Source organism: Podarcis cretensis, assembly GCF_951804945.1.
Source record: "Podarcis cretensis genome assembly, chromosome: 4".
In the NCBI taxonomy this organism is placed as follows: domain Eukaryota; kingdom Metazoa; phylum Chordata; class Lepidosauria; order Squamata; family Lacertidae; genus Podarcis; species Podarcis cretensis.
In genome coordinates this window covers 53,830,562-53,844,160 of record NC_137173.1, presented here as the reverse complement: position 1 = coordinate 53,844,160, position 13,599 = coordinate 53,830,562, and the positions used below count along the sequence as shown (strand labels likewise).

Here is a 13,599-nt window from a genome sequence, read left to right as displayed (position 1 = left end):
CTAGACAGTAAATAAGGAACTTGTGCTGCTTTATTGACCAAGCCGAGTACAACATCATTCTACATCCCCATCCAGTTATAGCTGAAAATTCAGTTACCACAAATGTATACAATCAACATCAGGCATTGTGTTTGACTCAAATTACAGTTTCATGTTTCTTCTACCAAACATGCAGGCAGATAAATTTATATTGCAGTTCTTATTTCTGTTGCTGGATGTGCTTCATTCTCACAAGTGTAATTTTTTTTCTGAGCTAGACAATTTTGCTAGACTCAATGGCATTTGGATAGGGAGAATAGCAGTAGTTAGCATCATCCAGCAACCATATCCATTTTCTCTTTGCAGATAAAATAGGAGGGCCTGGCACTTGTCTAGCATGAGCTACCAGTCATTGTCATTGTAAACTTAAGACTACACAGCTTTAACAGAAAGTTTACCAAAAAACTATGGGAACTGCATCATGGTACAAAACAGTAAAACTTTAAATTTTATATTGAAGGTAAAGATCGGTTGAGCTTTAAAACAAATTACAGATAACTCCATAGTCATGTGTTTGGATTTTTAGTAATTTAAGAAATGATGGCATCACTAACATCAATATACATACCAAAACCATGTGATTTAAATACTTTCCATGTACAAAAAGAAAAGCCTGAAGGTGTCTGTACAGTTTTTACAATGAGCTGCTAATGTATTTACAAAACCACAAAAGAGAAATATCCTTTGCGTAGAATAAAAATATCTAGGATGTCAATATAAAAACAGTTGTTTAGTTGTGTGAGGCACTCCTGAAGCTGGTGGCATTAGCCAAGAGCTCCTTTGGTACGAGTCCCAATGCCTGCAGAGCCACAGTTGCGGCCATGGCTTTAGCATGCTTCTTATTAGGACTGACACTGTTAGGCTTGTATTCAATTCCATTGACCAATACCTGTAAGACAAATAAAAACAGGACGCATGTAAGACTTAAGTTTCACATTTCTCCTTTCTAATGAAGACTAAAATTTTAAGGACACACACCTCTCTTAGTTTTTTGCATACCTCCAAACTCAGGTGCTCTCAAGGAGTTAACCCTTACATCTGAGCCCAAGCCTAAGGCTTGTCCACAAAGTTAAACAATAGGACTCAAATTGTTCATGTGACTTGCAATGTATAATCTCTTGATAAAAACCTTGGTTTGGGTAAAAATAATCCTTCTGATGTGGTCAGCGCAATTTCTTTGGATTGGAAACAAAGATTCCCTTCATCTAATGGAAGGTCTCCTTCGATCAACAGAAGGGAACCTCCAGGTCCAACCATTTGTTTTCATGTGACGTGAGGCATCATCTTAGGCCTTCGCTACATGAGAAAGAGGGAATTCCTCTTCCAGTCTGCATTTTTTTGTAAGTGATTGTACTGAATTATATTTTTATACCTTCCGTCACTTTGGGTGTGCTTTTTGTAGATAAGTTTTTAAAATGAATTATCTAAAGCAAGCATTGCAGCCCTACAAAATGAGTACATTTTCCGTCAACTTTCAAAATAGTCAACTAACTTCTCCTCTGTCCAGACAACTTCACGTAATCACAGCCTGAGTTAAAAACTGCAAACGGGGAAACAAAGCGAAATGCACTTTCTAAAAAGACAAGTATTTGCTTTGTGGGCTCAAAATGCAAGTTTTGAAATTATTATTTATTAAGGACCTTCCACGTATGTCCCAAGCAATGCACAAATATAATAAAAAGTTACAAAATAGTATACAAATAATAGAAGATGAGGTTAAAAAGAAAACAAGATGGACACTTTGTTGCTGTGGCGGTTTGGAGCCATGGGAAGAGTAGAATAGATCAACATTCCTTTTGTGCTATTGTAAGCATCTACTTTTAAGTGCTAAAATTAATTTCTAAGATAACTGACCATTACAAGAACATTCTAGCTTACCTTAAAGAGAAAATGCTTATTGTGTTCAGGTCGATTATCGTTCACCAATGCGAATATGGGAGGCAGCCATCTTCGTTTGTTACAGACTTCCAGCAATGCAGAAACGGGATGTTTGCCTTAATAACAACAGGTTTTGTTTTAAAAATGTAGAAATACCACAATTAACAGAATTACTAAATCTGCCTCATTCATACCAGGTCAAATGCTTTCTCCATCTGGCCATATTCTCTGCTAAGGGATGGGTGGCAAATGCTTTTTGGCTCGAAGGTCACACATTCCTTCATAGATAACCTTCCAGCAACCACATGCCAGTGGTGGACTTGGCCAGACACTGGAAGTGGCTCTGACCTTTGCACAGGAGGCCACAGGCCAGTCATGCAAACATCACAGGTTCCTACACCCACACACGAACCTCTCCAGCCTCAATTCAGGTAAGCCAGAGGCATCATCACAGTCAAGCAAAGCACTTGAGAGGTGTGGCCTGCAGAGCAGACCTGGGCTGGGAGAGTCCCGATAACTGGATAGAGACACCTGGTGGGCCATCTTTGTTCCCTGGGCCTAAGGTTCCCCATCCCTGGTGTTCTGACAGCAGGTCTCCCGGGTCTCTGGACCCTGCTACCTGGTCTTTTTAACAGGAAATGCAAAGGATTGAACCCAAGACTTGCAATATTGCTGTACCCATGAGATATGGTCGCTCTCCTTGAATTTTTAAGTCTCACCTGAAAGATCTTTCACTGCGCTGAAAGGTCCATGTCTCTTCTGTGTCTTTTCTCCCACCGCAACCAAGCCTGAAGAAAGCACATTAAAAGGTGTGTTTTCATAAGCTACTGAAACCTGGTCTTTTAAGCCAGCATTGTGGGACTCTCCAAAGTAGGAATCAACCGGTATAGCTGGCAACCACACCATACATACTCAGAAGCCTCTTGGGCAGACCAAATGCACTCTTTAAATCTTAGCTAGGGTTTCTTTAGTATCAAAATACCTAGTAAATGCTCATACTATGAGATGTGGTGGCAATGTAGTTACTGGCCCTTGGCTGGTTCTGAAACCTGTAAGCTCAAGTGATCATACATCAGATGTTCTCTCTAGTACATCCAAATATAAATGGAAGTCCTGACCCCATTTGGTTCAAGTCAGTGGAACAGTGTACCACAGAAACTGGTATTCTTGAATTCACATACCAACGGGAGCAAACTTTGGCTTTTATTTGAATGAAAGCCAAATATTTAACAAAACCATAGCAGATGACATAAATTTCCAGTAAACACAGGAATGCAGACAACAAAGTCCACAGCAGTTTTTTGGGTTGTTGGTTTTTTTTTTTTGCAGAGTTGAACAACCTACCCACCATACAATTATCACCCAAAGACCCATCTAGTCTACTGTTCTGTTCTCCCAGTGGCCAACCAGATACCTATGGGAAGCCCGCAAACACAATTATCCCTCGTCTCACTGGTGACCCAACACCTGTTATTCAGAGGCATGCTGCTGCTAATAGAGGCAGTACAAGGTCATCATGCCTAGAGGCAATTGATGAGAGACATCCTCCTTGAAAATATAAGCTCCTTTTAAAGCTCTCCAAGTTGGGGGCATTACTATATCCTCTGGCAGTGAATTCCGTATTTTAACAGGCAAGCTAGTTGGGCCACACAACGGTGAGCTATAGAAAACCATGAACATTTTCAAGCAGTAATTTTCCATTAGTCATCGAATGACTTGGATCATAACTTTCCTTCAATAAACAGAACTCGAGGCTTTCCCACCTCTCCTCTGCATTCCCCCATGGCTTGGAAAAGAAACCTGTGAGGGTATGAGAAATCTTCCAAGTTAGGCTGGCATGCCGCACAGAAGACTGTAGAGGGAAGAGCTTTTGATGAAAAATGTCGCCTTGTATAAGCAGAAATGCCTTCCGCTTGCACAAGAGCACACTGAGATCAAAACCAATGTTTTTATTAAAATATCCTTTCAAGTACCAAACATCCACTATATTAAGTACAGTCTTCTGAAGCTGTAATATTTATATTGAACCAAGCGTAACTAAGATATATAACATCTGTTGAAAGGTATACAACTATTAGTAAAGGTAAAGGTAAAGGTACCCCTGCCCGTACGGGCCAGTCTTGACAGACTCTGGGGTTGTGCGCCCATCTCACTTAAGAGGCCAGGGGCCAGCGCTGTCCGGAGACACTTCCGGGTCACGTGGCCAGCGTGACATCGCTGCTCTGGCGAGCCAGAGCCGCACACGGAAACGCCGTTTACCTTCCCGCTGGTAAGCGGTCCCTATTTATCTACTTGCACCCGGAGGTGCTTTCGAACTGCTAGGTTGGCAGGCGCTGGGACCGAGCAGCGGGAGCGCACCCCGCCGCAGGGATTCGAACCGCCGACCTTTCGATCGGCAAGTCCTAGGCGCTGAGGCTTTAACCCACAGCGCCACCTGCGTCCCTTACAACTATTGGAAACCAGCAAATAAATTTATTTTTATATGTTAGCCGGGAGCTGGTTGAAATAAGAATAAAAATTAGAATAAAACAAAATTCATGTTTTAGAATACTGCCCTGGCCCAGACCTTTTAGCCTCAGAAGGGGTAGTGAAGCTAACATACAATGTAATGTATAAAGCATTCAAAATGTGCCCTTGCGTGTCTTTTAAGTCAAACTAGAAATTAGTACAGAGAAAATGTTCTAGGAAAATAGACAGTATATAACATTTTTACATAAAAATGGAACTACTAAAGAAAAATTAGGCTTGATTTCTGGGTCAGAAAGAAAGAACTGTTTAAGAAATGGGAGTTAGATCATTTTGGTATCTTATGAAAAAAAGTAATTACAGAGACTCCTGATCTTCTGCATCACTTTAAGAGGGCTCTTTCTGTACCAGAGAAGCAATGACCCAGATACAGAAATTCTTTCATAAGGAAGACATTATTGTCGGTATTCAGCTGCACACATCTGATTCACTCAACCACTACAACAGGCAATAGGCACTGGCACAGTATCGTTTCGTGTGGTATGTATTGTACATTAGAAGTGTTGGGATGAAAGTGCTGAATGTAGGGTACCAAAGCCTTCCTGGCTTACACAGGATTTCTATTCAGAACAAGAATCCTCACAAAGGCACCTGTTTCCCCAGTGGACGGGGACAAATCAGTATGAAGTTGTTAACATCAGAGAAAACAACTCACCTTTCCGATCAGTCTTAAAATCCACTAGAATTGGTTCCTTGTTTCCTTCTTTATTTTTACCCAAGCCTTCTCCTTCTCTCCATCCCATTTTCCTCATGAGTTGGGCTCCCATTCCTCCAGTTACAGGGGCAGCTCTCAGAAACTGATCCTACCCAAAGAAAGAAAGTAAAAAGGAACCCTTCATTTAGCACTCTGGAGGAAAACTACAGAACTTTCTAAAGCTTCTAACTATTAACTATCAAAGAAATAGGCATGTACTTACATTACATACATTGAAGAAATCTACCTAGACATATTCTTAAAGTAAAAGTTTCAATCAGCAAGTGGAAATATAAATATCCACTGCTTATATATACACATAATATATTTTACAAGCATTTTAAATAATAGCACTTTGGTTCCAATGCATCTCTTCTCATCTTGTGGAAACATTTAACTGGCAAAATGTGTGCCATGTATACCTAGTTACTGAATAGAAAAAGCAAACATTTACACATATTTTAAATATTTTTAAAAAAATTTCTCCCACTTTATTACACAACTGTATGATCATTTTCCACCTGAAAATCCCTGTGCATGATACAAGCAATTCTTTAAAAAAGAACTTAGCCACACAACTCAACAGTAGCTTGTGACAACTGCTCCAAATAACCACAAGAGTCATATTATTATTATTAAATGCTGTAAGATCAAACATAGGTTTTAAAACATATCAGCTTTAAAGTACTTTTTAAAACTCCTTAAATTTTTACGTACCTAGGCCTCGATGGCCGCAGTGTTGTGAATAGTAGGGCTGGCATTGACCGTGGCAAGAAGGCAGCTACAAGGCAGATTTGGCCCTGAAACAAGTTTCCATATAGAGGGGTGAAAGTTCACAGGCTATTCTGTGAACTATCATCTCTCTTTTCTGCCCCACCCAATGACCCGACGCAACGAACGGCTTGTGTTAATAATATACATTGGTAGCATCAACACAATATATTATTCTCACGTTCTCTTTTACAAAGGCACAAAGTTTAGTATTTGGGTATCAACCTACACATCAAGTATTTCTTTGCTTTCATTCTACATTCCATTCATTTTCATTTACTGAAAATACGATTGCAAAAGCAAATGAAGAGTACAATCTTCCTTATGATTTCCTCTTCATGGCAGACAATTATGGCACACACCCAGTTCAATATGAATCCCCATTTGGTGATGTTAAGAAACCATAGAGCAGTATTTCCAGAACATGTGTGACTTCAGTTCCATAGGTATCCTATACCCATAATATAATTAAAACTGCTGCCTGTAATCATGCAATAATTGGATATTACTCTGGGGGGAAATGCTCTGGTATAAGGAAAGGCAAAACTGAGACAGATATTACCTCTCATGGAAACGTTTTGACTGGTGCAAGCCATGCAGTTTGTGTACACAGAGACATGTTAGCTGTTGCCAGTTACCAACTGCTTTGAGTTGAGGCACCTAGAAGGGCATTTACTTACTTCCATTTTCATCCTCCCCTCTCCTTTCCAGGAACCTCTCATTAGAAAAGGGCAACCATGCAGAGGATACAAACCCCAGTCAATGTCACCCAGGGCTCCGACTCCTCTTTTGCACCTGCTTTGTAATGATAGAATGTTCATCAACAATGTCTGGTTCATCACCAATGTGTATCCAGTTCACAAAGACGACAGAGAGCAACTTTCTGACCAAGGTCTTTTGAAGGTTGCAGGAACTTCTCATATACTTTCCAAAATCATTGGGTGTGCATGTTTGTGCGTTACAAAAATAGCCCTTTCAGGTGTAAAAGCAAAAAAAAATATTTAATGGGTATTTTGCCTAGAAAGGTGGGATATAAATTTTAATAAAATTATGGATTTTAGTCAATTGTCTCCCGCTGCTCATAGAATGCTCTTTGCTTCCATTAACAGAAGAGGGAAGGAAGTGGGTTTTTTTTTTAAAAAAAATCTTTTTCCTGCAGCCATGTCCCATGGCTGTTCAAAAGAGTCTCCCAACCCACTAAAGTAGCCTGGGAGGGGGCGTGTTGTGGAAACCACCCACCCCCACCTCCCTTCATAGAAACCTGTGCCAGTCAAAGGGATACAGCTGGCAAAAGTTTTAAATGCAGTTCAGCTCTGAAAAGCACCTCTGAAAAAACGGCACCCCCATTCCTAATTGGCTGGACGGGATAGTCATAACAGATACAGCCAGATACATTTTATGATGAAATCCAAATGAAAACAGTAGTGCTTAGGCTACATCTGTACCCACTTATTGTAAGCCCCACTGAACTCAATGGGACTTATTTTTAAGCAGATGTGTAGGCCTGCACTGCTAAGTATTTAATAGTGCATTGAGGTGGTATTTATTTCAATGGGACTTCAGCATACCTTGCTCTCTGGATAGTACCTCACAACTCCTTATCAAATGCAGCAATCAAGGAAGCTCATTCTGTTAACTAGATATTTACCACCCAAGCAGGCCTCTAAAGTCCCACAAGTTACTTCAGAAACTTTTCTAACGGTAGTGATACGTAGGTTTCACTATTCTAGATGGGAGAAATAATGTTTATTATATACAGCAACTGCCAACATAGTAAGGCAGAATGTCAGGTTTATATGCCACCATAATGTTTATAGTCTTTTTATAAGCACAGAAAACATTATGTGAAAACTGAACCACTGCTTGAAGTGACAGAAACACAATTCCATTTTGACATAATTCACAATGTCACTAACCCTTCTGTTTCAATCTGTTCTAAAAATTCACACAAAAGTACTAACTGGTATAGTTAAGTGTGTGTGGAATAGTCAAAGTAGGATTAATTTCCACTTAAGTAAAGCTACTGTTAGCAAGGCCAACAATTTGAATCATGTAGGGAATTTCTAAAATATTCTAAAACTTAAGATATAATTAACAGCAAGATTAATTTAAAAGCAAATGCTTAATAGAAGCAGCAAGAAAGAGCAATGGGGAAACTGGTACTTTATTTTGTTAGCTACCCAAAGGCATTTATGTTTTCATTTGAATATTGTCACTTCTATGGCAATTTACCATGTGTGAATCTTCAAATTTTCCTACGCCACACAAAACTAGTTGAGCTTTAGGTCTTTTGCCACTAGATGGTGCTAAGCTATTTCCTCTTCATGAGGTGGGAAAGGGCTGGTGGATTCATCTTCAATTTACAGGACAAGGAATTGAAACCTAATATGCAGGACCTAGTGATAAGAACTGTGTGTACAAGGAGAGGAGGGAATCGACACTGGCACAAAAAAAGAAAGGTCCAATGCAATACTAGACTGGCACAAGCAGAGTTAGAAACCAAAGAGGTAAGAAATTACAATTTACCAGATTCATTCAATGCCAAGAGAAGCCCACACAAATGGGAACTCCAGGAATACCCAATCCTGGGTGCAAGGGTGAATACCTATAAGAAAAACACAGAACGGACTACAGTGAGCAGACCAAGTCTGCCACTGATAGTATTTACAATATTTATAAAGAAGTTAAACTTAATACCAGTGCTTTACAGAGAACCTCTTCTGATTCAAATAAACATTTCTCACAGACACCAGGACTTCCCCATCTACAAACATAGTGGTTATTATAGTTTTTTTGTACATGGATCGAGGCATGGTAATATGGTACGTGAATTACAATGAATGCCGGCACTGAAGTTGCCAGGAGTGGGGAAACCTTTGAGCCCAGAGGCCTCATGGGTCAACTTTGGCAAGTGGGTGGGACCTACTCAGTTTTCAATCATCTGACATCAGACAGATAGGTGGGCAGTCCCACCCATCTGTCAAGAGTTGACCTGCAGAGTAGATGAAGGAATCAACTGCTCTGCCCAGCAGCTGATGGGAGGAACATTCAATCCCACTCTCTGTAGGGGTCTGCTTCACCCTAGACCCTAAACCATGGGCAAGGGTGTAATATGGGGGAAATGGCCTTGGTAGGCAAAACTGGACTCCCTGGCAGCCGAAGGTTTGCCTACAGGCCAGAGGTTCCCCATCCTTGCTCTATGCCTGTACTTGTACCTATAGGTAACAAGCCCAGAAGGTCAAGTATGCTGCCAAACAAGCAAAGACGGAGGAGGAAAACAGCAAGAAAGGTTGCCAGTGCAGTCAAATCTAGTAACACACAATCCAATATTTTGCACCTAGCATAGGTTTTGCATGTTTACTTTCCCATAATACACTTCTTCCTAAATTCAGGATGCTGAGATTGGTGTAACATGGCCACTGATGTGAAAATAAAGAATACAATCTTGGTGAACGGATTGGGAGCTGCACAGGGTAGTGAAATTCTAGAACGGTATCCAACGAAGTCATATCCTAAGCAGATCCCCAGAAATCAATGGACTTGTGGCAAGGTTTTACTTCAATTATCTCCTGCTTCTTGATCACTAGAAATCACAACCTAGTTCCATTCTGCTTTATGAGTCTTCAGAAAAGGCACAATGTATTTTTCCAAGCTGTTTTCTGCAACCACAATGGCAGAAACACACCTTTTTAAAAATGCTGAAATTTCCAGGATGCTAATTGCCATATTTTGCATTTCTAAAGTGGGTGGGTGTGCATGTGTGCAAGTGCACACACATTTGTATGTGTGTGGACTTGCAGCTGAAACTATTTGCCCTAAAATATATTACCCATAGAAAGCCAACGATTACTTTTGTGACTTCATGAGAAATAGATATTTAACATATCATCTTGTTTAACTTGCATGTAGAGAAAAAATATCATGAGGGGTGAGGTACCTGTGGTCCTCCAGCATGGCCAGGTCAGGGATGATGGGAGTTGTTGTCCAGCAACACAACTCACGTTTCTCATGCCTGATGTACTTCCAAGTTAGGTTGTTGTTGTTTTTTACGGTTAGATACATGGGCTACTGCTTAAGCCTCCGGAAAGAATCCTGAATTAGTGAAACAACTTCCCCACTTTTTAGAAACGTATACACCAATCCAGCTCCTTAAGAGAAATTAAAACGTCTGTCCTTGCTCACAATTTCCTTGTTTGTTGTTATCACAAAATGCTTACTTTGTTGGAGATCTTGCAATTGCTCTCAGGAAACATTAATTTTGGCAGTCACTGATTTCTGAAGTAAGGGAAGATCATCATTACAGTCCAACACCAATGAAGCACTACCCCTCTCTCCTATAATTGTTTCACCTGGGCACTCTCAGCAGCACGAATCCTGTTCATTGCAGCAATCACAAAGGTCAGCGTAGTCAGGGCCCTCCAGATCCTGAAGTGGGACACAGTACTGGGACAGGGGAAGCTTCAGAACAGCACAGCATCCAGAACAGCCACAGCATGCAGGCAAACATTCTCACCTCTTCGCCCTCCACTCATTCACAACATTCTGCATCATGCTAGAGCTCTGGAAGGGCTGTCCCCTTCCTTCCAGTAATACCATACAGTGCCAGTTCTCGTTTCACAGAACCTTTTCACTCTCTCGTTTAGCAAACAGGATGTAGAAGAATATTATAAACTTTCTATTGCTTGGGGCGCCCAAAGATCTTTTTGTGTACATGGTGACACACTACAGTAGCTTTTCTACAACTATGTCATTATAAAATACAGTCGCTCCCGAACACCTTGGGAGTCAAATGTTTCGGCTCCTGAATGATTTAAAACTGGAAGTGAGCGTTCTGGTTTTTGAAGGTTCTTTCAGAAGCCGAACGTCCAACGGGGCTTCCACAGCTTCCGACTGACTTCAGGAAGTCGAACGTTTCGGAAGTCAGACGGACTTTCGGAACAGATTCTGTTCGACTTCCGAGGTACGACTGTAATCAATCCAATTGTGCACACAAGTCACAATACAATATAGGTTGAACAAAAAAAAGGGACTGCAGTCCCAAGCACTTACAAGATGTAAGCCTCAGTGGATACTATAAAACTTATTTTTGAGTAAACGTGTGCAGAATTGGACTGTGGCTAGACTCCAAAGAGATACTTTAGGCATTCCCAGTGAAACTTTCACTCCAGCCCATATCACAAATGGCTTCCCTTCAGTTTCAAAAGAGGCTTTCGATGTGGCATGGAGGATCGTTCTTCCAGAAACAGACTTCCCACAGGCACATGGAATTAGTTGCACAGTTCTTTGAAACTAGGCACAAGTATTTTAAAAGCATTCCCTCCAAAAAGTCTAGTAAGTAAAGTAATCCTAAAGGAAGAATGAATGTCTTGCACGTGTGCTGTGAAGAGTTTAATATATTTGCATTTGTGAACTGATTACATCATTGATGATAATGCAAAACAGAAATAATTTCTGCCTGAAAGTGTTCTTTTCAGAATACTGTTCAACAACCTAATGCCCAAACATTTGATATCACACTACTAAAAGTCAAACAAATTTAAATAAAACCAAACAACGAATTGCTACTGGGTTTTTTTAATGTGGCCTTCTCTCTATCCCATGAAGCATATTGACAAGAATATCTCAAGTTAACTCTATAGTGACTGAATTTTGTTATGCTCTGCCAAAACTAATTTAAAAAAATTAAAAATGCAACACTGATGTAATATTTCATTTCTCAAACAAATCACCAATTCTACTTTAGGTTCCTTAATTAATTCACCACAGAATCAAAGTAGTGCAATATCTAGAAGACTCCAAAGCACCCCGATTTCTGCGTTCATAGAAAGTAAAGTGAGATATTATTAATCTGGGTAATGATGAATGAATCTGATTTTCTTATGGTTTCATTTCCCACCCCCACCCCCAAAGAAAATCCCCATCATATTCATGTTGACTTGGACACAAGTCCTACTGACTTCACCATGAGATTTACTTCCAAGGAAAAGCACCTAGTACCCACAGGATAAATGAAGAAAGTTCAAATACATTGTAGAAAAGTATTTTCAACCTCTGGGATTCTACACTGTGGGCAGCAGAGAGATCTTGTCTCCTTTGCATCTCACAGCCTGACTTCCATCACTCAGCTAGAATGTTTTGAATAGGAAAGGAGCATCATTCTCCTCATAATACCATTTTAATTTTTCAAATGAAGTGACTTTTTGAATAACAAATTCTAGAAAACCTACGAGGAACTGTTTTCCATAGACATCTGATTTGCCTGTCACTGGAAAGACTTAAACTTTACAAGGAGGGGGCCCACCGACAGACTTTCCATTAACCCTATGTGAAAACAATTCAGGAACACTCTGAACTTGAAGAAGCATGTGAAGATAGGGCCAACTATTACCAGAGAGCATGGCAACTCGATCTCACAGACTTCAGGAGAAATGTTCTACTCAACATTTCTTTGGTATCTAAGGTGATACAGGACTCAGGATACAAAGTGGGGGTGGGGGGATGGGACACAGGATGCAAACGCCAGTGCTTTGCCATCCCCACCTATGCTTACAATTCAGCAAACTCACACGAAAAGTTCCCCAGCAGGATTCTTCCATGCTCCATGTCCTAGGCCCTCAGTGCTCCTTGCATCACGAGTACCAATGACTTGGATTTAGGCATAACTAAGCAGATTTCAAAAAGGGCAGAAAGCAATTGTGCCTACAGCCCACATGATAAGCTTATATTATCAAGTAGAGAAAATCATTATAGCACAGGAGAACCAATGAGAACTCTTGGTCTATGAAAGTCTAAGGACAGTATATCCTATTTCGAGAATCTTAAGCGAAGGAAGTCATGAGCACCCTAGCACTGCTATCAGATGGCATCATCAACAACACCTTGCTCTTGAGCGTTTTAAGATGGTCAATCCAAGGTCAATCTCTAGCAGCTGAATAGGGCCAAATACGGAACCATTACTGCTTGAAGATGGACATACCCCCAGACACTTCTTGCTACAAAGAGCAAAAAACCATTATTTGGAACTCTTCAGTTTAAGGATGTCATGATTCAAGAATCATTTGTTCAATCTTCTAGATTTTATTAAAAATAATTGGTGTATGCCTAATTGATACACTACCAATTAAATTATAGCAAGTATGACTTTTTTGTGAACTGTACATGGGTGATGAAAGACAAACACACAATGGAAGCTTCAGCAAAACCTTCCGTAAAATGGCGGCTGCCATTCCATAATTACCTCTAGCTCCCCACTTTTATTTCCACAAAGAAAACCTTTTCAGCAGGTAATATTTACAGATAATAATATATTTACAGTATTTCCCATATAGTTTAATTACAAAAGTGTAAAAGAGTATAGTACATTTTATCAACAGAATACAGTTAAAAAACTCTCTGGTTACTGTATCTAAGCGCTTATATTGACTCAACTACAGCCCATTTTTCAAACCATCGGCTCCAAGAAATAGTGCTACATAAAAACCATTCAGAGCTAGAAGGTAAAACTATTTCTGTTGGAGGACTGTACGTGGGGAAAGAATTTTCATTGAGACTGTAAAAATATACTTGCCAAGCAAACAAGCTAACTCCACCCCAGTCTTTTGAACTCTCCAGTACTGCGTAGTCAATTCTGAAACCTAGCTGCACAAATTCTGACTCATAAGTTCAAGGCACCTTTGATGTTTCTCCCTTTA

The 13,599-nt window shown here is 40.2% G+C and overlaps 1 protein-coding gene across 4 annotated transcripts in view; it reads right to left on the bottom strand.

Annotated features, from left to right (window-relative positions):
* Positions 1-12: 12 nt before the first annotated feature.
* Positions 13-13,599, bottom strand: part of SON (SON DNA and RNA binding protein) — a 35,729-nt gene continuing 22,142 nt past the window's right edge. Inside the window, exons 9-12 of one of the 4 annotated variants that reach the window (XM_079971978.1) lie at positions 5,099-5,246; positions 2,637-2,705; positions 1,918-2,033; positions 13-928 (exon numbers count right to left, since the gene is read on the bottom strand). In XM_079971978.1, coding sequence (XP_079828104.1) covers positions 770-928; positions 1,918-2,033; positions 2,637-2,705; positions 5,099-5,246 — 492 coding nt within the window. In that variant the 3' untranslated portion in view covers positions 13-769. Of the gene's footprint in view, positions 929-1,917; positions 2,034-2,636; positions 2,706-5,098; positions 5,247-5,854; positions 6,707-8,434; positions 8,514-13,599 lie in introns of those variants that run through there. The other 3 variants (XR_013837697.1, XM_079971979.1, XM_079971980.1) reach the window with 3 other exon arrangements.